The following is a 27,509-nucleotide window of genomic DNA, read 5'->3' on the forward strand; positions in this document are numbered from 1 at the left end:
TTCATGAGTACTTGAAATGTTCATGTACACACCATAAGTTTGTTGTTTTACCAATGGTTAGGGTTGTGTAAATTCTGGCCTTGTGACCTTAGTATGACCCCATATCATGTGACCTTATATGATCCTCGCCCCACCAGTATAACATATCACACAAATACTAGCCACTGAGAGAGATGCAGATACCCACAATATCTTACACGGTAGTCTAATGATGAAATGATGTAAACAGTATCATAACCTGTCAACTACATGCAAACACTCTCCAAAAATTTAACAATATGACTGGGGTTTTTTTGTCATAGTTTTTAAGCAAGAACATGTAATCAAATTTCTAGAGAATGAGAAACTTTTTTTAATGAACAAACCAAGTGTTTACTTTTTCAAATGGTGGAAGTTGGGAAAGGTAACCAGATTAATGTAGTTCTTATTGAATAATATCTCTGTGAGACTAACTGAATACTTGGTAATATCAAATGTGTTGACTTTGTGCACATTTTATTAATAAGAAAAAATATTATAATTTGTTAAAGTTCTAATGCATTGGAGCTAAAAGGGGCACAGGCTGAGTTTCTATGTTTTTTTGGGGGTGTAATTTGTGCTACATTATATTTAGATGGTACTCACAGTATTTAACTACTTGAAGCATTCTTAACCACAACTTGCAATTGACTGAATTTCGCACGCTGACTCAAACCTTGTATTACAGTATAACTTATAAATGATCCAATGGCATAATTTATTATATGTGGAGGAAATGTGCTACTGTGTAATCATCTATTCAAATAGTGTCAGAATGCAATTGTATTTCATAGAAGGCATACATTAATGTATCATACACCAATAGTTTCATCAAGTTTTTAGCTCCGCTGTCAGCGAAAGCTGAAAGCGTAGCTTTAGGTATAGGTGGGTATTGAGGTATAGAGAGTAGAGTGAATCATAGGTGTCCGTCAAACTTTTATATTTTTACTATCTACTCCATAAGTGACAGTCGGAATTCTTCGATATTTGGTGTGCATGTTCCCTGGGGGGAGGCTATTCAGATTTGTTCATGCCAAGTTGATCTGTGCCATTTTCAATTTTTTATGATTTTTTTTCATAAAATGTCATTTTCATCAACTCCTTGAAAACCTCTTATTAGATTGCTTTGATATCTGGCGTGTTGATGCGCAGGGGGTAGCTTACTCAGATTTGTTAATTTCAAGTCAGCACATCCTCATTTTTATTTTTTATGATTTTTTTTTTGTAATTTGAAAAAAAAATGAATATGTTAATGAGCATAATGACTGACGCCATATTGGAAATCAGTCGATGAGACTTTAAGTAAACTGCCACTTTTCAAAAGACACTATTGACGTCAAACAAGCAATGTAATATGTGCTATAGTCATAATTCTACGCATTGGGCGCTCAAATGACAAGCGTTTGTTCGAAACAGGGTTGTAAACTTCAAATCCAATTCTGCACCCTTCTACATTATCAGCCAATCCGCAACATCCCCATTTGCATACTCTATCCTGATTCGACCAGAAGCTGAAGGTGACCTCATTCGACCGAGCGATTTTCCACAGCAAGTATCTTGAGTATCAACACAGGACGTTCTTAGTACTCACTAAAATCACACTTCAGACCCACTATAAAAGTGTGATGTTTTCAGATAACATGTAACTTGTGGTTAATTCTATATTGTCGTGCAATTTGGAATGACAGTGAACCAGAATTCAGACAACTTGCGTAAGGAAGGGCATGCCAGGCATGCGGTTGAAGTTTAAATATGGCCGACAGTTCACATGTAAAGTTAAACGACATGAACGTGCAATGCAAATATTTGGCAAGTAAAAATAATTAAAATAATTACAACTTTAATTTGGCTTCAGACTTTGCATTATGTTTTGCGTATCTTTCCCCGTTTTACATGTAAATCCGAAAAGGTTCTCTCTCATCATGTCATCAGTGTCAGTGATCATACCGCGCGGGGTAGTCCTCGGGTGCACGAGTCTGTATTACTGACTTGACTCTAAACACCGGAGGGGGAGGGACAATTGTCAGAATCGAGTCCCGAATTCCTCCGTATGCAAGCAGGACTACGTGCGGGGCTGCTTTGAGTACGAGCGAAGTGAGGCATGTTGAGGTATTTTGTTGAGAATTATAAATATTGCGAAATGTCAAGTACAAGGTTTAAATACAATGGAATGATGAAAAAAATGGCAGAGTCTGCTGACAGGCGCCGGTCACAAAAAACACTGTGAATTAAAATATCAGACGATGTACATGTATGTATTAATCGCCGACAATTCACCCGTATGCACGAGGGACTAACCCGGAAGCAAGTCGTTGTCAGCCATACGTTACAGTGGTAACATCGTCCGAGAAATCGCTGCGTTCAGAGTGTCATTATTCACAGAATTGTTGTTTTCGAGTGAAAACCCGTCTTGAATTGTATAACTCTAACAAATGAAGACATGTCAAGTTATATTTTGAAAGTTGTATCGCTAGTTTGAGACGATTTTCTCACGTACTATAGTACTATCGAGGCTTACTTGGAAGTAGTAGGACCTTCCAGTTCATCGGGAAGTTTAGCCAGTCCGATAATTCTTTCTGGTTTAGTTTACAACACTTTTGATCACGCAGATTTTGTTGTTGTGATGAAAAGAAATTAAAAAAAGATCATTTCAACCATTTCGTTGTGTTTTCTTTGTGAAAGGTAACCGAACATGAACGAGTGTTACCACTGTAACGTATGGCTGAGAATGACTCTCTTCCGGGTACTTGAGATTGTCGCCGTACGGAAACTAAGATGGCGATTAATACATTTCTTCCCTATATATATCTACCACAACTAGAACAAGTTGAATGTTGTTGACTTTGTAAATTTGTTAGAAAATTCAAATTCAAATTGCCTCAAAATTATTTTAGATCCCTAGTTTATTTCATTCTTCATTAAAAATTTCCAGGGTTACAGCTGTAAGACACTGGAATTACTTATAGCCAACCTCAAAATCCTCTTTTTTTCTTTTTCTTTTTCTTGTGTGCATTTCCCAGTCATTTTTTTCTGAGATTTTGTGCAATTTTTCATAACAGTAGATTTTTGTTATAAAATGGTGACTATGGTATAAAAGTACAATACATTACCAACTTCTGTGTAAAATGTGTTTTATAGTGAGACATCATATGAAACCACTAACCACTTTATTGCATCGCTAAAACAAAACTGCATAGTGACTCGAAGAGCTGAAGACCTGAACCACTTCTACATGTCACCAAAATAAAAAATTAAATTAAAAAAAAAACAGCGGAGCTATTCTGACCGATAGGTCGCTTGTTATGGTGGTATTTTCACTCGAATAAAAAATGTTATAATGAACACATATTGCCTGGCCATGAGGGCTATAGCACCCGTTTATTACACCCTCGTGACTGTGAGTTACCAGAATCACATGCTATTTCATAATAGCATGTGATTCTGGCAACTCACAGTCACGAGGGGGTAATGAACGGGTGCTATAGCCCGAATATAGGCCAGTCAATATGTGTGTTATAATATACCTCATGCTGTGAACTCGCGGTGGCAGACGACATCGTCAGAAGCTGCCATTTTGACCTGCTGTGAACGCGCGGTGGCCACGTGACCATGTAAAAGTTGATGGAACTATTTTCCTAGGGAAGTAGTCATTCTATTTTCCTATCACGTGACTGATTCTAGCGAATCATGGCACAGCATTATCACTAGGTATATTATAAACTTAACCTATGTCGCTTTAAAGAATTGCATTTAGGAGAAATTATAAATGAAATGAATACAGAGTTTGATAGTTTTCTTAGTAACAGAGAGTTGTGGCTTATTTTGATGTATGTCTAAGATTATAAAATGTAAGTAGAAATATACTATATAGAGGTCAATAAACAATTATAGAAATAGCCAACAAAATATCTGAATGTGAATTAAATAGATGGAAATTATAACTACTTCACTAGAATATCTCCAGGCCAGGGATAGGCATTATGGAATTACTGCAGGACTTCATGCATCAAAACAGTCTATGGTAATGTTTTAGCCGAAAGTATTTATTTTGAAGAAATACCTGCAGTGCATTCTATGTGATCACGTAGTAAAAGATAACTACCAGTATGTTAGGGGGTCCAACTCTGACTTTAAGCCTCCCAGGTTTCGTACACATAAGTACCTGGTGTATATGTTTGGTAGGTGTGCTAGCATTGTGTGATTTTACCTTACATTGTGGATTTGTATAACATTTTTAATACAGCTTTGCATTCACTGCTTTGTAGATGTAAATAATAAATAGAGGAGCGATATTGAGTGTTCTATTTCTTTATTACGCCACTAGTTTTAAATACTTCAAGCAGCTGTGCCTTCAAACGGAATAGTTAATCAATGTTTTCACACATTTGGAAAAAATACTATTGTATGCTCCTCACCAATACTTCAAGAAGTATTTGCTCTAAGAGACAAGTGTGTTGATGACAAAATACAACATTTATCAATCAATCTTCTACCATACCATAAGATGTAATTTAATACAAAATAACTTGCTGTAAACTGGTACAAGTAAAATATCTACCGTTTTTGTTGTAACAGAAATTTACATTTTCATGTCTTTGTTAATCACATTGATTGGAATTGAAAACATTTTTTTTCAGAGGTTTCTATATTTTGCATTTTCCTTGGTGGCCATTTTGTAAACTTGGCACAAAGATGTTGACATGGTGTGGTGCACATGAATGTCACTATTCATTTTGTGGTTATCTAGTATATCTCAGTGTTTATTATTGTTGCATAACTTTTATATTTGTCACATAGTTGTATTTTAAATCTGTATTTGTATTTATGTTTGGCAATTGCATGAAAACCCATATAATGGATGCATTGCATTTATAAATGAATAAATAAATAGAAAATATCCTAAACTAATGTCCTTCCACCGTACAACCTTGGTCCTCTAAGGTCAAATTCAAGCTATAAGATTAGTATTATACATAGCAAAAATAACCACCTTTGTATGGTATATTTTTTAGTATAACCAGTAGAGACCAAGGTGAATAAAGATTACCATGTTTGCTAACCTGGTTTAGGATCTTGGGAAATAAAGAGGTCTGAAATCAGATAAATTTACTATGGATATATTTATTAGCTCGATGCAACATGTGTGTGTGTGTGTGTGTGTGTGTGTACACCTGTCTGTTGACAACCCTATTTCTGATACCCACAACCCAAGTTCAGTCAAACCTGGCACAAATGTCAGACACCATAATTTATATATATGCATGTCACTGTAATAGTTTTAAGTGATTATTACTGTATTGATTGGTTATTAGCATTGACACCCCCGTCCCTTAAGTAAACTAACAAGAAAACTTGTAGTCTAAGAACTTTTGATACTACCCTTTAAGAAAAAATAGAATATGTCCACTGAGCATTGATTTGCCCTATTAGAGTACTATACTATGAAGAGGATGGTAAAAATATTAGCGCAGATTTCTTGTCACAATCAGTTTTAACATTTTTCGTGGTTTTTTTCGTCTTTGCAGAGCTCTGTCCACCTCCACCAGATGACCGGCCACAACCTGAACAGAGATTCTGTCTGATCTGCGGTGATAGAGCAACAGGCCTTCACTATGGTATCATCTCTTGTGAGGGGTGCAAAGGTTTTTTTAAACGTAGTATCTGCAACAAGAGAGTGTACCGATGTAGTCGCAATAAGAATTGTATGATGTCTCGCAGACAGCGGAATCGCTGCCAATACTGTCGGCTCCTTAAATGTCTACAAATGGGAATGAACAGGAAAGGTGAGAGTGTTTTTAAAGCTGTAACAAAATAAACACTAACAAGAAGATAATAACAGTGTTTCTTTCGGTTAAAACTTACATAGATTACCATACCTTAATTGTACCATGATTTTGGTGGGAACTCCTGGTAACAAGGGAAGGAAATCTTAAGCCTTGCATAGATTACCATACCTTAATTGTACCATGATTTTGGTGGGAACTCCTGGTAACAAGGGAAGGAAATCTTAAGCCTTGCATAGATTACCATACCTTAATTGTACCATGATTTTGGTGGGAACTCCTGGTAACAAGGGAAGTAAATCTTAAGATTTGCATAGCTGTCTATACCTTGTACCATGATTTTGGTGGGAACTCCTGGTAACAAGGGAAGTAAATCTTAAGATTTGCATAGCTGTCTATACCTTGTACCATGATTTTGGTGGGAACTCCTGGTAACAAGGGAAGGAAATCTTAAGCCTTGCATAGATTACCATACCTTAATTGTACCATGATTTTGGTGGGAACTCCTGGTAACAAGGGAAGGAAATCTTAAGCCTTGCATAGCTGTCTATACCGTTATACGTTGTACCATGATTTTGGTGGGAACTCCTGGTAACAAGGGAAGGAAATCTTAAGCCTTGCATAGCTGTCTATACGTTGTACCATGATTTTGGTGCAAACTCCTGGTAACAAGGGAAGTAAATCTTAAGATTTGCATAGCTGTCTATACGTTGTACCATGATTTTGGTGCAAACTCCTGGTAACAAGGGAAGTAAATCTTAAGATTTGCATAGCTGTCTATACGTTGTACCATGATTTTGGTGCAAACTCCTGGTAACAAGGGAAGTAAATCTTAAGCCTTGCATAGATTACCATACCTTGTACCATGATTTTGGTGGGAACTCCTGGTAACAAGGGAAGGAAATCTTAAGCCTTGCATAGCTGTCTATACGTTGTACCATGATTTTGGTGGGAACTCCTGGTAACAAGGGAAGGAAATCTTAAGCCTTGCATAGATTACCATACCTTGTACCATGATTTTGGTTGGAACTCCTGGTAACGAGGGAAGGAAATCTTAAGCCTTGCATAGATTACCATACCTTGTACCATGATTTTGGTGGGAACTCCTGGTAACAAGGGAAGTAAATCTTAAGATTTGCATAGCTGTCTATACGTTGTACCATGATTTTGGTTGGAACTCCTGGTAACAAGGGAAGGAAATCTTAAGCCTTGCATAGATTACCATACCTTGTACCATGATTTTGGTTGGAACTCCTGGTAACAAGGGAAGTAAATCTTAAGATTTGCATAGCTGTCTATACCTTGTACCATGATTTTGGTGGGAACTCCTGGTAACAAGGGAAGGAAATCTTAAGCCTTGCATAGATTACCATACCTTGTACCATGATTTTGGTGGGAACTCCTGGTAACAAGGGAAGTAAATCTTAAGATTTGCATAGCTGTCTATACCTTGTACCCTAACTTTGGTTGGTAACCCAGGTAACAAAGGTGTAAATCTATCTGGTAAATCTTTGCATTGATTCCTCATATTCTATCCTATAAATTCTGCCGTATTTCATAGGTAAAAAAAAGTCTTTGGGAACTCGGGTAGAATTGATCTACTTGCTGCCCTTCACATGAACACCAGTAGGGGGAAATCAGGTAGAATTGATGAGAACTTACGAATAGTACCAACCCTCAAAGGTACTAGGAGCATTATCACACGACATGTTTTTCTCCATTTCATAAATTGTACGATAGTAATTCCTGTGACATTATAGTGAATCTCACTCTTTCCTTCCCATTGGTGATAAAATATCATTTGAGTAAATAATTTTGGTGAGGAACCCTGGTAAAGCCCTGGGGAAACTCAGGAAGATGTATACATGACTTACAAAGCATATATTACTAGTTTGTAAGATATGACTTGTCATGCAACCCTTTCAGCTACCACATCAATGGTGGCAGTGGTAGGTGATAGGGCTGCATGAGATGTCATATCATACTGACTTTAACAACACATACACACAGTTCATCTTTGTAAAAACCATTCATTCTATCCTGGCTGATCCTGTAGATTTTACCTACTCACTGCACTTAACAAAAACATTGCAAACAGTTTTTAATAGTTGTAAATCTGTCAAGAATAGTAGTGTAAAATACTTAGTATTGTTCAATATGTACATTGTGAAGGGTACTCGGCACCAAATATGGCTGCCATATGACAGCACACTGTGTTATTAATTGTTCAAGTACTACCAACCAAATCTTTCCCGCCTATTCAGATTGTTACTATGTTTTATCTTTTAAATGAACTATTGACTGTCACATTCAGCTGGTATTGGAACTGGAAATGGTCTTTGTGAACAAACTGCTTTCTCATATGCTAAAAGATCTCTCCCTAGTATGTGTGTAGATGAGAGGGGGAGGGATAAATATCTCAGGCAAGATGGCTAAAAGTCGACAAAAGCTGTTTATTCTGGGACTAAAAAGTATATGCAGATAAAAATACAAGACTGTCTTTTCGTATCTATCTATCTGTCTGTCTGTCTGTCTGTCTGTCTGTCTGTCTGTCTGTCTGTCTGTCTGTCTCTGTCTGTCACTCTGTCCCTCTGTCTCTGTCTGTTGATCTTTCTAAAATATCAGTAATATAGTCATTTTGACACTTCTTTATCAAGTCATTCTTTATAGAATATCAGAGATTCATATGAAGTCATTGGCAACTGAAAAAAAGTCAATTGGCCAAAAAGAAGTCCATTGAGGGCCATTATCCCGGCTCATACTTCAGTATCTATGTAGGAGGAAATTGGAATACCAGGGGAAAATCTGCATTCTTCATTATAGTTAAATTGAATGACATTTTTCATACATAGCCAATTTAATGAAGCCCTGCCCAGGGCTTTAGCCGAGACCAAAATGGTAAAAATGCCAATACCTTATGGTAGAATGTTCACAGACACCTTGGAGACTAAATTTCCTGAGAATCAAACTTCTTCAATTCTTTCCAAACTGTACCATAACAACTTGTTCTTGGTCCTTTAGAAATAACAAAAGAAATTTCGGGGTTCTCTGTTTTGTTTTCAACAAAATTGTCAATGTTTTATTTTTCCATAGCGTTAATTAAGTATTCAGTGGCTATATTATATTAGATTCTACGGCCATATTGGATTCTACGGCCATACTAGATTCTACGGCCATATTGGATTCTACGGCCATATTGGATTCTAAAATGACTAAATTTTGATATCATTTTGACGTCTATTTCAAAAATTTGTACGGTTGCCCCAGATGTGTTTATTGATTTGAACTGGGGATAGGTTAGAGTTTTCTTAAGTAAAGTAAGACGAAAGGTTTAAAGATTTTATTTCAAAGGTACATTTTATGTTACCTCCATTTCTTTACCTTCCTTTGAATTGAACTATATCTGTGTGTAACATCCATATGGTTGAGTATTCACTGTCTGATTTCATTTCTTGTTCTGTTTCTCTACAGCCATACGAGAAGATGGAATGCCAGGGGGAAGAAACAAAAGTATTGGGCCCGTCAAGGTAAGAAATAGTATACCCAAGGAAAAGTATATTGAAACCAGGGGTTTAGCCCAGGGTTAATATGCTGTATTTACTTACTAATACCTTCTAATTTGTATGAGAAATGTATTTGCAAAACTCTATTGTTATGCAAATATCTTCAGGACCCACTACTCTATTTCATAATAAAAAGATGCACATTTGCATAACAATGTGTTCTTTGTTATGCACATATCAAATATCTGACAGACTCAACCATTGTTGTCATGGGTAGGTGTTATAAACCTAACCTTGATAATGAACAAGGTAGGTAATATTTGTGTTTGATTTTGTGTCAGGAAACTTTCCAGTATTTAAAAACAAATTTCAATTTAATTCAATTCAATTTACATAACAAAACTCTTTGTTATGCAAATTTTGCAGGACTTGCCCTTGTTATCAAGGGGAGGGTAGTGTAAACCAGCAGGTGACTATGAACAAGATTATGATAAATGATATTTATTTTCATTTAATCTTGTGAAATGTTGCCTAATAAACAAGTCATTCTTATTATGACCAGTTGTCATATATTTACACTTTTATCAGAAGACATTTTTGATATGCTAATTTTGGGAGACTCGACCAATGTTATGAATAAAGGGTACTGAAAACATTAATTAATTACACACATGTATTGGATCTTAGCTTGGGGGGATTCTTCACCTCATAAACAAGTTTTTCTTAGTGTGATCTTTTGTCATACATTTACATAACAAATGATTCTTTGTTACGTAAATTATGTGGGACTCAACCATTAAATCAAGGGGGAGTACACTGTAAACCTGCACTTAAGGTATATGATATATCAATCTGATTAAAATCTGATGTGGTGAAAGTGGCTAGATGTCTTTATTTACCTCTATTTCCATTGTTTTGTGTCATTTGTTATGGATGATATCCACCTTTCCTGGTGGTTACGTTTGTTAGGGGGTCAGTTCGTGATCTTTGATGGTTATTTATGTATTTCGTCCTTGTATATCCCAACCACCCAAACATTATCATAAATCGTGTTTAGCAACTAGAACTGCTGTTACAACGTATTTGTATAAAATGTAAAAACAGCTTTCCAAGCTAATTTTGTGTGTACCACTAAATCCACCATTAAATAGCTTATTAAATCAGTTTTCAAACTGCTTTATTCATATATCGACTTATTGCAATGTGGCGACTGAGATTTTTGTCAAAATAAGTTTTAGTTGGAATTATGTTGTATATGAGTGTACACTATGATTGAAATGTAGTGTCAGTTACATACCGTGCCACTTAAAACGATTAAATGAAAACTGGAAACCTTTTGGTCTTTCTTCTCGTAGATTATAAGAGTGAGCAGTAGTTATCAAAAGATTTCAATAATTCTAGAAAGCTTATATTTCTGTTAACAAAGATCTATTAAAGGGGCACAAACTGAGTTTATACGTGTTTAGGCAATGACTATACATTAAAGGGACACAAGCTGAGTTTATACATGTTTAACCAATAACTATACATTAAAGGGGCACAAACTGAGTTTATACGTGTTGAACCAATAACTATACATTAAAGGAACAAAAACAAAGTTTAAATGTTTTTGGTTGTGTAGTGCTTTGCAGCAGATTAAATGATAAGTTTTGTATACTGCTTTCTCAAACTTAGTATTGGTCAAAATCAACTTCAGTATTTAAGAATAATAAAGTAGCAATTCGATGATGTAATTTATTATGTGTGGTAAAATACTGGTATCAATCTATCAAGTGTGCCAAAATACAATGTCAGTGCCATTGAAGGCATGTGTCGACATCAATGTTATAGTTGTTTATTTTATTTATGGTTTTACATGTGGTGGTTTTCATTCATTCTATTTGTACAACAGCTTGTAAACTCAGTTCAAATTTCTTTCATGTGATTACTATTAAGATAATATGCGTATTTCCTTAAATTGTCTTATGATAATAGCTATTTTCCATTCTCAGCTTCAACACGCAAACAATATTATTTCATGCTTTGTTCCATTTGTAATCCAATATTTGCCAGAATCAGTATAGGAATTATATATGTCCTTAGAGATTACCATGAATGTGGATTTGGCAACAGGTGGTGTGTGTGTGTGTATGTGTGTTCACATGGTTCACAGCAATGAAAAATGACACAGTTTCGAAAATATTTTAAAAGAAATTGATTGTTTTCTCAGAAATTCTAAATTGTCATTGCTTTGTATATTTTGAGTGTTAGTATAATTTTTGTATCAATTCAGTAGTTTTGTACACTGATAAACCAGTTTCTAACAGAGAATCTACTGTCATTCAAGGAACTGTCGTGTCTACAGTTACCCCCACTGTTCCACCTGAGGGTACTATTTATTTGAAAGATCTACTGTAATTCAAGGAACTGTTGTGTCTACAGTTATTCTGTTCCAGACTATTCCACCAGAGGGCGCTATTTATTTGAAAGGTCTACTGTAATTCAAGGAAATGTTGTGTCTAAAGTTAATTCTTTTCTAGACTATTTCACTAGATTTGGTTTCTCATCTCTTGCTATGTGAAGATTCACAAAAAAAACTTAGTTTTGATTCATTTGACCCATAAAAAAAATGATGTCTGACGTTAGAGGAAACACTGACTACCACAATTATTAACATCATATTTATCACCATTGCCACCAACATAACTACCACCATCACCATCATAACCACCATCACCATAACTACCACCAGAACCACCACCATCACAACCACTACCACCTCTACAGGTACCTCTACTGTCACCATCACCTACCAGTATAATACTCATCATATTCATGTGATATATTTTAATTTTATCCTTCAAATGTTAGCCTAGACTTTTAATTAGCATCATTATTGTTTTGATTTTTTGAAACATGAATTCCTTGAAAAAAGCTTTAAGTTAGTTGTATCGTGTAACATCTTCCTCGATTGACTTCATTTTCAAGAAGTCATGCACAGTTCTCAATAGTTGTGTTGTCGTGACGATACTTTTCAATGTTGATTACTGGTTACGTTCGGGTTTACATAAAATGGTGCCTATCAATGAAAGTGCATGTCTATAAGAATACAGCCAGCAAGCCTGCAGACAAACTGTACATGAAAGTGGCTTTCCAAGGCTCCCAGACATCCTAAGTACTGATACAAAAAAATTGCACTGTTTAACTGGTTCATATATATATTCATAACAGATCTCAAATTGACTAGTGTAGAATCCTGTCGTGTTGGGATTTTTGCTATCATCTTGCCCTGGCATTTTCTCTGTAATGGCCATGTATTAAAACCAAAATTTTGATTTAATATTACAATTTCCCACACTGTCATTGAACCTCATTGAGATGTATGTCCATCATGAAATCTACACCTTTGTGATTAGCTGATACTGAGATGGGTGCATTTATGTATTCTCACGATGTGAACAATTTCAACACCTAATGAAGAATTTATTCCTTCTTTCTGGCCAAACCCTTCATTAAGTGAAAGGCCGCTAGCGAAATGCCAGGTGTAGGATTGACTGTTGATACCAAATATGTGCATACAACTGGATTGTAAGGGATGTGCAAAACAGCCCTGGCACAGAGGTGATGTGAACATCCATGTAACACAAACAGGCATACTTATCACAGCCATGTAGATAGGCTGTGGAAAAAAATACCCTGTAACAGGGCTGTGAGGTGCTTAGTACATGACTGTGCTCCTCTTCCAAGGACTAGGATATGTACACATCGTAGTGCTAGGATATACAAGGTTGCCCTGTGTATATGAATATTTTATGGAAAAAATTGTGTGAATGAGAAGGCTTGAAGCCACACATTTTTATTATAAGTGAAAACGTTTTGTATCCCGACCAGTTTTCATGTGGGCTATTGCAGTAGATCTTTTATATTCATCCTCTAATATCCATTCAAAGTGAAAAATTAATGAAAAAAAAAATTCTAATGAGATGTCCTCTCATGTCTATTTTAGACTATCAAGAAATATACTTGTTGGTACTTGTTATTTTGTACTATGTATATTTACATGGGTAGGAAACCAATGAGGCTTTTAAAGAACACCCCCCCCCCCCCCCCCATTCCATGGTGGTTATCAATACATGCTTAAAAATGATAAATTGATGTTTCTTTTTGAGAAACAAAAGGACTGCAAGAATATATACAAGGGATATTAATCATGTAGATGGCCAGTTATATCAAAAGGGTCTATGTCAACCTGTACTAGCTTGTTCTTAAGTGACTGAGCATTTTTAATTTACTCAAATTTAACCTTTCACTAAATGTTTTTTCTAATGGAGATTTTGTGGACACAATTCACTCAAAGTTTGGGGATGTATAGTAAATGTGTGCATTACAATTATATGGATGTCATTTGCAAATTGTCATATGTGTACAATTGTTAACAACTTAAAGGTATTTAATTAACATTTTGAAATTAAATGATTCATGAAATGTGATCAATATATATCTGAGATGTGATTGGTACTTTTACATTGTCATGCATGCACTCATTCATAAGGTGTTGGTTATATGTATACTAACAAAATGTTGGTGATAGTGTACTTTGAATTATAAATGGTTCAGAAAATGTGGTACCTTTTTGGTGGTACCTTATCGGTGGTACCTTATCAGTGGTACTCTACCAGTGGTACCTTACCAGTGGTACCTTACCAGTGGTACCTTATCGGTGGTACCTTATCGGTGGTACTCTACCAGTGATCCACCACTGGTACCTTACCAGTGGTATCTTATCGGTGGTACCTTACCAGTGGTACCTTATCAGTGGTACTCTAGCAGTGGTATTTTACCAGTGGTACCTTACCAGTGGTGCCTTACCAGTGGTACCTTATCAGTGGTACTCTACCAGTGGTACCTTACCAGTGGTACCTTATCAGTGGTACTCTACCAGTGGTACCTTATCAGTACTGGTACTGGGCATCATGGTTCCATAAACTGCTTTGCAAGGAAGTATTCTAAAATTACTTTGTATGGTAGTTCTTTATATTGCCTGCTTTGTATGATGGTACCTTACTAGTGCTATGCATGGTGGTACCTTACTAGTGCTTTGCGTGGTGGTACTTGTAATTCTAATGAAGACTATTTATTTATGATATGAGGACAAGTTAGATTGTATTATACGGTATAACTGTGAGGATTCACTTCAGTTTGCGTGGGTTGCTCTGATGGTCACAGCTTAATACTAGTAATCTGTTAGTGTGCGTGGGAGTATGAAATCATGCAAGGCCAGCTGAAATAAATCATCATGTACATGAAGTCTACATAACGAGTCAAAATTACACCATTCAACAAGTCGTATCATTGCCTATTGATATAACAAACGCTGTAATGAGGGTAGTAAATGAAAATTTGTTTTTCCCTAGTACTCTATAGCAAAGTGAACTGTTTCTCAGGGGAAATGATACAATATATAGGAAAGAACCTGACTTTTACCCTTGTCTGCTCAAAACTTCTAAAATTACAGAACAATGATAAAAAAATGACAAATATTTGTTTTGGAAGTTGATATGTTAATTTTTTATATTTATAACTGTTGTTATCACAAAACTTGTCAACATTTAGTCATATGATGTCATTTATTTTGAACACCCGTAATTATTCCCAGAGGAACTACCAAGGTGACAAAATAAGATATAAAAGTATATATCGAGAATAATTAGAAAAGAAATGAAGACAATTTTTTAATCCAACACATAACATAAACAGTTACTGATTTGATGACAAAGTCAGTATGATCTAACTACAAATTACTTGTTAGGGCTCAAAAATAACAATAGTGCAGTATCTACAGACTACCAAATTAACAATAGTCCAGTATCCACAGACTACCAAAGTCAATTCCTGTCATGGGCTACCATAATTTGCAGCTGGTAGCCCACTCTCCCTACCACTAATTATGTGAAGATTTAAAGAATGGAAGATTTATGGACGTAAAAGTATGTCAATAACACACATATATTTCCAGTTCAGGTATATAGGACTACTGGTCACCATCCTTGGGCTACCACTTTCTGAAATTTGGTAACTCACTGGGAGTGTCAAAGAAAAAAGTTAATTTCAAGTCCTGCTTATTTGTAGTCCTTCTGATGTGATGAAAAGGGGATCATAAAATAAGAAAAAAGAATTGTAGCAAAATCTGTTTCAGTCTGTATTATGTTATATATAAATATATGCTGACACACGGTTCATTCTTGTTATATTCATAAAGAGCTATCATTTTATTCAGGAAATGTGATACACATTACTTCCATCAAAAAGTTATCACTGAATATTGAAATTCAATTGGATCCATTTGAAGTAAAGATGAGGAATGACTGCTGCTGGTTTGTGTGTGTGATATTTATAGAAAGTGAAAGGCAGCTACTATTACTAGTGTTAGAACAACAGTTGAAATGGTCACAGATTATTATCAAATTTAATTTCATCATCATTCCTCCAACAAGCTATATAATTTTAATTTCTATTGTTTTTTAAAAATGTTTGAAATTAATGTAGAAATTGTCACCAAAAATAATGTTTCACTTATTTATTTGCCCCATCAAAGTTGAATTTGATGCCAACATCAATATTCAAAATATTTGCTTTTGATTTTAGATATTCATAATCATAACTGGTGAATTTTCAAGTATTTTGTTTGAGATTTGAATTTAGACTTTCAACTTAAAATCATATAGAAGGTAAATCAGCATGGATTCAGAAATTAGTCACTGGAAATGTATACATTTATTCCAGTTTTGGCAATCAAATATGAATTTGATGCAGTCATCAAAATGTTTGAATTTGCAGTTATAGAAATTTGTCTCCAAAAAATGGTTGCATTAATTAACAACAGCCATGTACACACACAAACTGTGTCAAACACACACACAGACACAGACACACACACACACACACACACACGTACACACACACACGTACACACACAGACACACACACAGACACACACACAGACAGACACGCATACACATAGGCACAGACACGCATACACATATACAGACACACATGCACACACAGATACACACACAGACACACACACACACAGACAGATAAATGTAAAGCAGTCCTAATAGATCTCATAAATGTGTTAGTGGACAACCCTCGAATGAATAGAATTCGATATAAACATGCAGTTGTATGCATTCAAAATGGACACTTTAATATCTGCTACAGGCTGTGACAATACTCACATACAGCTCGTGAATATGGATACTCTCTTAAAAGATTAACATGTTTATATGTTATAGTTGAGATTGCATTTGAAATAAGAAATGAATAGAGGTCCTTTCAGGGGACAACTGAGTTGAATGCTCTCATCATGTCTGGGATTGTTAACACAAAGGTCAAAGGTCAAGGATAGTCGTCGTTTTGACATTGTGGTGTCTGTGACAAATGGTAAATGCGTGCGTTGAATACTAATGTAAAACGCATAGCGTCCTACATTATGTCATTTATTCATTAATCATTCTACCATGTCAAAATAAGGTCCAATTTGAATTCATTCATGGATAAATGAACTAAATCTTACCTTGAACTTCACAATTGAAAAACTAATGACTTGATATGACTAAAAGAAAATTTGAAAATTTGTGGGTTGCTTCGAAAATGACGACAATTGGTTGCCATGTAATTGTAAATGACTATAATTGTATTCATGAATAAAGCAAATAAGATTTTTTTCATTCATGTACTCAAAATTTAGATTTATGGGTGGTTTGAAGTAGAAAATCTACATTATCCATTTGTGTGACTGGTTTTTTTTTTTAAGTATCACACTATTACAATGACAGCATGATATTTCAAGATATATGTTTTAATTACCAAAATATCTTTTCATCTGGTTGTGTAATACTGAACATGAACAGTACATCATGTTACAGAGTCAGTTGTTATAGCGCCATCTAGAGTTTCACTGAGAAAGTTTTGCTCTCATATCTGAAGAGCGCCCTCATGCAGAACTAAAACAAAAGAATCGCTTTAGAGTATGGATGATTGATCAAAAGACAGAATTAAAACCATGTGTTTTGTCATTTAATGAGCCAGACTACTTTTATCTGGAGGTTTCTTGCAGCCTTTGATATTATCAGGGACGTATAATATTATCTTTGATTAAACTTAGGATGCAGATATGATAAAGAACCATAATCTAAGTTATTCTCTGTTACCCTGACTCTCACCGATGTTGGCCTCTGCGTATGCGACCACACCAAACAAGAGTCTGGGGGAAATAAGATTTCAACTCGCCCGCACAGGAGGTAGCCTCTGGAGCAGTGCATCATGGGTAGTACTTCATATCCAACATGGCAGGCTGAACGATTTAGGTACCTTTGCTACAGATTATCACTGCTCTAGTGACCGATAAATATATTAATTGCAATAAACAGGCCTCATAAGCCCATTTTTTATGCTTGGAAGAAATGTACTGTGTGACTTCTGTAGTGGGGTAGTTGGAATCTCATTTCCCCCCCCCCCCCCCCCCCCGACACTCATTTAGGGTGGTCTTGTAGGCAGAGCCCTCACCAGCGAGAAGATGGGTAACCGAGACTATGATCTAAGTATAAATCGATAAAAATTTGTAGTCAAGGGTGGGCAGACAAGAAGTAACCTAATCTGTATTTTAACCAGTACACCACCTATTATTCTAGGGTGGGCAGACAAAAAGTATGTCTATCTTAATTTGAAACTAACACTTATTCTGCATGCAGTAAACTCCTAGTAAACCAAAGAAAAGTGGTTTTTTTTTTAAATGTCTGAATGTATTTTTAATACAAACAATATAAGGGACAATCATACAATGTCACACAAGCTCAATAAGTAACATTGTTCATTAAAAGAGGGGAGGGGGTCTGGTGTCAATGCAATTGCTGAACTTCATTTTTACACTTCTAACCAAATTTCAAATCTTTGACACCTTCAATGATAACAGCTTCTGTATTTACTACTGAGATGTTGATATCAAAGTTGATAAAAAATTTCTTCTAATATGAGATATGTTGCTGGGTTTCTGGTAGTGTTTTGTTTATCATCATGTTTTTACATTACATCAATCATAGTGGTGTGACCGCTACAGTTTTCATCATAGTTTACATCATACATGTATATAAACATTTAATGTCACACTTGTGAACGCTCGTTTAGGGGGAGGGGGGAGGGGGATTTGACCTAAATGAACAATGTAGATGTGTTGAGCTTGTACTAGTGACATTGTGTGATCATCGCTAAGAGATAGGTCAAATTGTCTGTTGTTGTGTAAGTGTATGCTATTACTCAAAGTAGAGTTGATTTATATCATATAGCCAGGGATTTACACTGTCATTATATTTGCAGATATGTTTACAAGCTCATAAAACCCAAGTGATTATGAAAAAAGGCAACGCCAACTTTTATGCAGCTGGCACATGTTGCCAGAAATAAAATACCATGGACGTTTCTCCAACCAAATAAGTTACTATACTAAACAAATATACTGAGATACAGAAAGCCATTTTTTGTCAAGTTTACATTCAAAGACATTTCAGAGATTTCACGATTAGGAGGATTTAGTTATTTGTTATAATGTGAAATATTCCACTGATTTTATCACTATGGCAATGATTAATTTGGTCTTTGGGCACTTCAGAGAAATGTTGGGTTGCAACTTCAAGTGAGGAATGAAATTTTAGAAACAGACCTTGGCACCACCAACCTAGATTGTCTCACCTGCACACAGTTGCCATAGCACCAGCCATGATTCATTCATCACCATACCATAAGTAACATGGTAGAGAATTTGACCCTAAGTGTTTGTGGACTCACTAATCAGTAGCCATGGATTATATCTGTTTGCATTCTGTCTGTTCTGGTGTTAGTTTCAGTCAGCTACTGACAGTGCTTCTATTGTCTAACAATGTCTGGCTTTGTGCTTGGGTTTGTTGGCTCACTTTGACATTATCCTTTGAATAATGGTAGCCAGACAGAATGATGAATAGTGTCTGGAGTCCAAATACGACTTAACTGTTCTACAATGTAAACAGTCAATACAGTGGAGATTAATCATGTGTCTATTTCAAAAATGCTACATGTATTATGTGTACCAAATGTCTCTCTATACAGGCGGCAATCCATCACAAACGAGATTTGCAAATTTTTCCCCATATTTTCACATCAATTTTTTTGTGTACAATGTGCAGAAATTTACCATAATGATTAACACTGATTACTGATATGTACTGTTTCTGCAAAATTGATGAGTTTATATTTTGTACTTGCATTTTGATTATTTCCCCCTCAGGTTTAATGTAATTTTTCAAATTATTAGATACTAATATGATTTATGATTTATGATTTATACCTCAGAGCAAAGGGTTAAAGTTCAGCACAGGTTTCTAAAATCTTCAATTAAAAACAAAACTAATTAAATTTTAGAGGTATTCTTTAAATTCCCTACACTGTAACCATAGCAATCGATTCCTGTATATATGAACATTGTCATAACAACATTAATTTGATGCATTTCTCATAACAAATTTGATTTTTGATTTGCCAGATAACAGAAAACAGTTTTGTATCTTTTTAAGGAAAAATTTCTCTCTGAAATGGACTTCTGTAATTTGAAACTAAGGCTTTTAGATTCATAAATGAAGTTCTCAAAGTAGTGTTAGGTTTTTGTCAATCAACTTATCAAGTAAATGTTTGATGGTCCGACAAAGATGAACACAGTCTGTTGTAAGTGTCTCTTATAAGTTAGGCAGAATTGTGGATCAGATTTATGGAGACATGATGGATGAGATGGTTATCATGGCTGGCTTGGAATCTGCAGAGGTGGCAGGTTCAAGCCCTGTTGCTGCCGTTTGCTTTTGAGAGGCTAAGGTCCTTGGGCAAGATTTGAATCACTACTATGCCTCAGTCAACCCAGCTGTATAATTGAGGACCTGGTAGGATAGAGGTTGCAATGTGAATGACAAGATTTGAACCACGACTATGCCTCAGTCCACCTAGCTGTATAATTGAGGACCTGGTAGGATAGAGGTTGCAATGTGAATGACAAGATTTGAATCAAGACTATGCCTCAGTCAACCCAGCTGTATAATTGAGGACCTGGTAGGATGTAGGATGCAATGTGAATGACAAGATTTGAATCACGACTATGCCTCAGTCAACCCAGCTGTATGATTGAGGACCTGGTAGGATGTAGGATGCAATGTGAATGACAAGATTTGAATCACGACTATGCCTCAGTCAACCCAGCTGTATGATTGAGGACCTGGTAGGATAGAGGATGCAATGTGAATGACAAGATTTGAATCATGACTATGCCTCAGTCAACCCAGCTGTATGATTGAGGACCTGGTAGGATAGAGGATGCAATGTGAATGACAAGATTTGAACCATGACTATGCCTCAGTCCACCTAGCTGTTTAATTGGGGACCTGGTAGGATAGAGGTTGCTATATGAATGCTTCAATCCTATGCACTTATATAGGCTGCAATGGATTGTATGCTTCCCAGGGAGTTGAGGAAGTTGGCTGTTGTGCCGCCAGTGATCCATGCCAGGGATAATAATTGTGAGCACCTTATTGAGATCTCAGGAGGAAAGATGCATTTATTATTATTATTTTATTATCCATAGTTATAATTTCACTTTCATTTATGTTTACAAGGACGTTCAGGAGATATGTTGTATTTATATTTTTATTATAATAATAATTAATCTAATACAGTACTCCAATGTAATAACTGAATCACTATGTGGTGAATTATATATATTTCAAATCTTACCAAAAAGTGATTTTTTTGAAAAACATAAATTTTTTAATTCCTTGAATCACTGATACAAAAAGGGGTGTATTACAGAAACAAACAAATGAATTTCATAACAAGTAAACTAAATTTGAAAAATTGGAGTAGAACTGACATTAAATATTGTAATAGAATATTTTGTATGTTATCATAGCACTAACTATGATGTATGAGAGGGCGCCCTCTATAGTTTGCAGCACACTTCTGATTACTCAGTAGAAATTGTATAAATTTTATCTATAAATTTCAATTTCCTTAAACTAGGGCTTCAAAACAAACACAAATATTTCAAAACTTTGATGAAAACACATCTGTGCAAACTATCAATCTAAGTTCATGAATTGAACTTTGTATAAATATTTCACATTGAGAGCTTGATTGTTGACATCCTGTTGAGGAAAATGTTGAAAGGGCTTCATCTATAAAATGCATATTTTGAAGTCCAAAATTTGGATGACAAGATATGAAAATGTCCTGTAGGCTGCAGTAAAGCTGTGGTTATGGTCCGGTTGTGGTGGTGTGATGTGTTAAATGTGGCGTGATGTGCTCTGCTAAACCCCTTAGGAATGTTAGTTGACCCCAAATTTTTTAACAAACACTGTCGTTTGCATATCATTTGCATACCAGCCAAACAGCTATTTGCCTTTGTTTGTGTTTATAGGTTGCAGGTCTGGTTCATTGTGCAGTGAGCTGTGAAAACCACTAAAACCAAGCAAACAAATAAAAACCAAGTAACTGAAATAATGGCATATAAGTACAACTAGTGGCACAGTTAGTACTCTGTGTCTAATATGTAAAACTTGGTGTATGCTACAAGGACAATAGAAGAAGGTTTCACTAAAATGAGCTACTAAGAGGAAGTGCGACTTTGGCCGCCAACTGTCTACATAAATCCCCCTCTGAAAATGCAAAGGTTGCTTATTTTGGTTCTGTTGTTATCTTGAATAATATGTTTCATAAATTGTTTTTTGTTGTTGAAAGTATGATAATGCTGAAGATGATTTCTACACCCCTGTCTATACTTCTTTCCCCAACTATAACATTTTATGATGTTACAAGTTTGGATGTCGGTTATTATCAAGTGTAAAATCTGTAAATGTTTAAAGTATGCCAGCTTCTCATCAAAATTTATATGAAAAACAGAAAAATACTTTTTAAAACAAATTTAATTTTGCATAACAAATATACGTTTCTTCATATTTATAATTATTTGTGTGGTTTATTTAGTTGCAAGAACATATTTGTTCATCTAATCAAGTTAGTAGTACCAGAAATATTTGAATAATTGACAGAAATTTGCAAATTTCAGGTGAATGAATTTGAAAGGTTGATAACATTTTGGTAGCAAAATATGTATTTAAGTAAAATTGCTGGTAAAATCTGAATTGTTGTTCCCTATTTATTTTTTTTAGGTAAAATATGCGAATTTCTGTATGCAAAGTTTTGGTGGTTATATGCAGGAATTGTTGTTCACTAAATTTTGAATGGAAAATATGCAGTCCACAGAATAGTTACATTATAAATTTCATTCTCAATAGATAGTTGTTGATGATTTACATAATGGCAGACGACAATATGGTGGTAAATTGGTTCAGAATTTCAAAAGGAAACGTTTTTGTTGATTTTTTGGCCAAAATTATAGAGAATCTGTTGTTACTGTGTCCAGGAGCTTAAACCTGCAGCTGCTATCCAATGATATTTACATGCTGACAGGTTGCAAAAAATTCTCTAATTCTATTTTAGGTTACAGCTGAGAATGCTAGACAGTGCATTATAGTTGTGTCTATTACACAGCAATATCTAAATGTTATATAATTCCATTGTGTGATTATACCCCTTTCTACCATATTATAAGTATTATGTTGGTATTGACGTTCTCAGACAAAATTAATTGACATTTTGAATTTGAGGAAAATTTGCAACACAAATATACTAATTTGGCACGCATGTATAGATTAATGTTTTATCTGTTATTTCAACCCAAATATTTTCTTTGCCTTTCACCTGAATTATTTATAGTAGCACGCTGTCCTTTACAATTTCTAGTATTGTCTGGCATGTTTGCCCAGCAGCTCATGTCTGTACATTACGTAACCTTGGTAACTGTCTGGAGTGTCTGGAGTGTCTGGACAAATTTGACACTAACAGACAAGGCAGTGTCTGGAAGTTACGTAATATGTACAGTCATGTGAGGAAGCCAAATATGCTGATATATCGACAGTCTCTTTCACATTGCACAGAAGTAGACGGCTTCTTTTGCAACAAACTTTGTCATTTCACTTCAGGCTGAGCTGAGGACAGGACTTGGGTTTCATCATTTTGATCTTTTAAATAGTTGCAGGGGAAATAAATGACAGACATATCATGACACCACTGAGATATAGCAAGGAAACCATCCCAACATCCTATTACAGATAACATGTATAGCGCCCTCTATCAGCAATCTGTTGCAGTATTTTTCACTTAGTGCAATCCAGGGGTCTATACCTTCAATATAGCCTTGCAGGATTTGTATAGTTACTAAGTCTAAACAGGGTATAGAACACAACTAATACTTTCTCTGAAGATTACAAGATATCATGGAATGTCAAAATTGTTTTTTTTTTAATTGGATCATAATACTTGCCTTTCTTTGCCAGCCAGAATTGACATTATCACCTTCTGAAAGTACACCCTTGATATTTGGTCTCTATTCTTTAAATCTCAAAATCTAACCCCCACCCCCTATCACAAATAGATTCAACCCCCACCCCCTACCACAAATAGATTCAACCATGATGTTAATCAAGAATAGATAGTAAAGTTACTAAATTTGGCGGCTGTATGGTGTGACCACAAATAAGTTGAAGTTACCAAAAATTTGACAAGTGAGAACCATGGCTTGTGGCCACTTACATCCTCCAAAAAATTAATATACAAAACATTGTGATTTGATAATAATATGATTACTTTATTTGAACAAAGGGATTTTTCAGTTTCACACACAATACATGAATATTTACAACTGAAATCTTGCATCAAAAGAAATTGTTATATCATCAATAACAAAAAACGTTTAACCCTCACAATAGTTACTCTCACTTCCCCAGGAGCCGCAGCAACCTGCACAATAGTTACATTCACTTCCCCACAATGAGCAGCAGCAACCCACAACCTGCACAATAGTTACATTCACTTCCCCAGTGAGCCGCTGCAACCCACAACCCTCACAATAGTTACATTCACTTCCCCACAATGAGCAGCAGCAACCCACAACCTGCACAATACTTACACCCACTTCCCCAGTGAGCAGCAGCAACCCACAACCTGCACAATAGTTACACCCACTTCCCCACAGTGAGCAGCAGCAACCCACAACCTACACAATAGTTACACTCACTTCCCCAGTGAGCCGCTGCAACCCACAACCCGCACAATAGTTACACTCACTTCCCCACAGTGAGCAGCAGCAACCCACAACCTGCACAATAGTTACACTCACTTCCCCACAGTGAGCAGCAGCAACCCACAACCTGCACAATACTTACACTCACTTCCCCACAGTGAGCAGCAGCAACCCACAACCCTCACAATACTTACACTCACTTCCCCACAGTGAGCAGCAGCAACCCACAACCTGCACAATACTTACACTCACTTCCCCAGTGAGCAGCAGCAACCCACAACCTGCACAATACTTACACTCACTTCCCCACAGTGAGCAGCAGCAACCCACAACCCTCACAATAGTTACACTCCTAGACATAATAAACATGGTCATTGTGGCTTTCTAACTATCTACAGGAAATCATGACACACAAACCTCAAGTCTCTTCAGAGTAATGGCAATGTTTTGAGCAACGATTTCAAACCCAAGTGATTCAGATTTCATTTTTAAAATGTGATTGGCAGTGGTGCCTGAGACTTGAACATACAGCATACAGTTAGAAACTGATGGAAAATAGTTTTAGTATATGCTAAATACAAAATGTTGAATTGAAAAGGGCCATTTCAAAGTGTTGTGAAGTGAATTTCACCAAGGTGGAAAGTTTTGTGTGGTAAATGTCACTGTTGTAGGTTTCACACAATTTTATGAACTGTACATGTACATTTCAGTGAATTAGAAAACATCGTGTAAAACTCATTAGAAAAGCTGTCATTTATTTAGCAGAGATTAAATACAATATTTAGAACTGTAATTACAATCCATGTATGTCTTGAATTACAAATTTAATTTCTGTCATACATTAAAAATATTGGCTATATTGTAATTTTATAATTCCAAACCAAGGTCTTGGCCATTTAACAAGTGTGAAAAAAACACAAATCCTATCTTTAATAAATAGTACAACTGACTAAATTAGTCAAATCGATTCTATTCAAAAAATATTTGCAGAATGAGATCAGTTATTTAAGTGTATTCACTACAAATAAACAACTAAGGTCAGTCACCTATTGTGCTAACATACCCCATCAATTAGATATGCAAATAAGCAATTAATCACCTAAAAGGTTCATGGTAAGGTCAGTGTCATTGGCCAAAATCAAGACCTATTGCGTGGGAGGGGTCACCTGGTTTTTTTGACCCCTGCATTTATGCTTGCAAACAGAAAAATTTGTTATATTCTCTGCTGATTTCTGAAAGGTATGGTGAAGTTCATCAATGAAATCTACACAGCTGACCATCCAGTGATACTTTTAAGATTTGTCACTCCAACTGGTCAAATAATGTCTAATTTACTCTCACTTATTAGGAAAACAGAGTGAGATATCATCATTTTGTGTGAACTCAGCAGTGCATACAGAAACTGTCATTATACAAGCTATAAAAATAATGATATGCATAAATTTACTTACATTGGGATGACATTTCACCTTTTACCACACAGTGGGAAAAAGATTGCATATTGTTACTGCATTGATTGTGAACATTTACTTGTAAAATGAAACGTGATCAGAGAGACAAGCAGCGGTCACGTTCGAGCTCAATGTCCTTGGTAAGATGTCTCTCCTAGTATCAGGCCAACCTTCAGGTTACGTAACCACTCCTACAGTGTGCCAATTATCTACAAAATTGGTAAGAGTGAAGGACAGGTCAGTCTCTTGAAGACCCTCACAGTTGATTGACTCTGCTACACACAGAAAATATCGCGTATTTGAGGGGGGGGGGCTATTTGACATCGGCCTTGCAGTTGTGTTGTATCTTGTTTTGTTGATAAATGCTAATACGAGGTCAAGTTTTGTGTAATGGTTATGTTAAAATGTGGACATGATGATACTAAAAGTGTGCATGTCAATTCTATACATGTTTCTACCATCAATCTGCACAATTTATTTTCAAATGTGAAAAAGAAACTATAATTGTTCATGAATTTGAGTCTAGGTTCTTTCAATTTTGATTCAAAAAGTAGACATTTTTAGAAGGATTGGAATTCCATCTATAGTATACGATTAAATAAGGATTTTTAGAAAACCTTTTTATCTTTCTGAAAAAGTTGTACATTCTGTGCAGAAGATAAATTCATATTTAGTGAAAACTGAAGTTTACATTTTAAGTACAAATAAATTCCAAAAATTTTTATGGAATTTTTATCATTGTCAAAAAAAAGTATGAATGCATAGTACCAGGATATTTTCCTGCCAGAAAAAAAACAATGCAAATGGATGTATCTAATGGGTCTCCAAAAATCCAAGGTTTTTTTGTGAGAAAAAAAATTAAAATAGAAAGCCACGTCACTGAAGTTTTGAAGACCCAAGGTTTTTGATGAGCACGACTGTCCAGATGTTGGTGATTCTTCTTTTACTGATGCATCTTTTGTAGTTCATTACTTCCGGCTTGAGATATGATATAATGTGAAGGACTGAGTGACAAAAGTTTGCCAAATATCTATAATACTGACAAATATGGTAACTTAAGTAGCTACTTTATGCTAGCTTTATGTATACTAGGTTCAATAGGTGATACTCGAGGTCAAAGTATGATTGTGTTTGGCTTAAGTAATGATGCCATTCACACTTGCCCTTTCCATGAACCACGAGTTCCCGCCAAAACCAAATTTCAGCCTTGATGTGAATTTTGTCATTTATACTCACTCATTTTGGACCCAAAAGGAAAAAATCCAACTGTTGAATGTATGTTGCCAAACAAAATATCGATTAACAGTGTTCTTGGTTGAAAAAAGTAGAAAAGTGTTTACCAACCTTATAATATTCAATCTAACTAACTGATAGTGTTGCAGAGTAAGCAGAAATACAATATCTAAACTTTGTAATCATTTCAAAAAAATATAGATATGGTAATGGTATGTAGATTAGATACTAATTCTGTTTGATTGTAAGTTTATGTAATTTACAAGTCTAATGCCATCAGTGTACTGCATTGCATATGTAAATAAGATGTAAATTATGTACAAGTATTCTA

At 35.5% G+C, this 27,509-nt stretch overlaps 1 protein-coding gene across 3 annotated transcripts in view; it reads left to right on the plus strand.

Moving 5' to 3' along the window:
* Nucleotides 1–27,509, plus strand: part of LOC144440865 (nuclear receptor subfamily 6 group A member 1-like) — a 172,829-nt gene that overhangs the window by 119,128 nt on the left and 26,192 nt on the right. For all 3 annotated transcript variants that reach the window (XM_078130299.1, XM_078130298.1, XM_078130297.1), the window contains 2 exons: nucleotides 5,544–5,801; nucleotides 9,273–9,328. In XM_078130299.1, the coding sequence (XP_077986425.1) occupies nucleotides 5,544–5,801; nucleotides 9,273–9,328 (314 nt within the window). The remainder of the gene's footprint in view (nucleotides 1–5,543; nucleotides 5,802–9,272; nucleotides 9,329–27,509) is intronic.

The sequence above is a fragment of the Glandiceps talaboti genome, chromosome 10 (assembly GCF_964340395.1).
Source record: "Glandiceps talaboti chromosome 10, keGlaTala1.1, whole genome shotgun sequence".
NCBI classification, from domain to species: domain Eukaryota; kingdom Metazoa; phylum Hemichordata; class Enteropneusta; family Spengelidae; genus Glandiceps; species Glandiceps talaboti.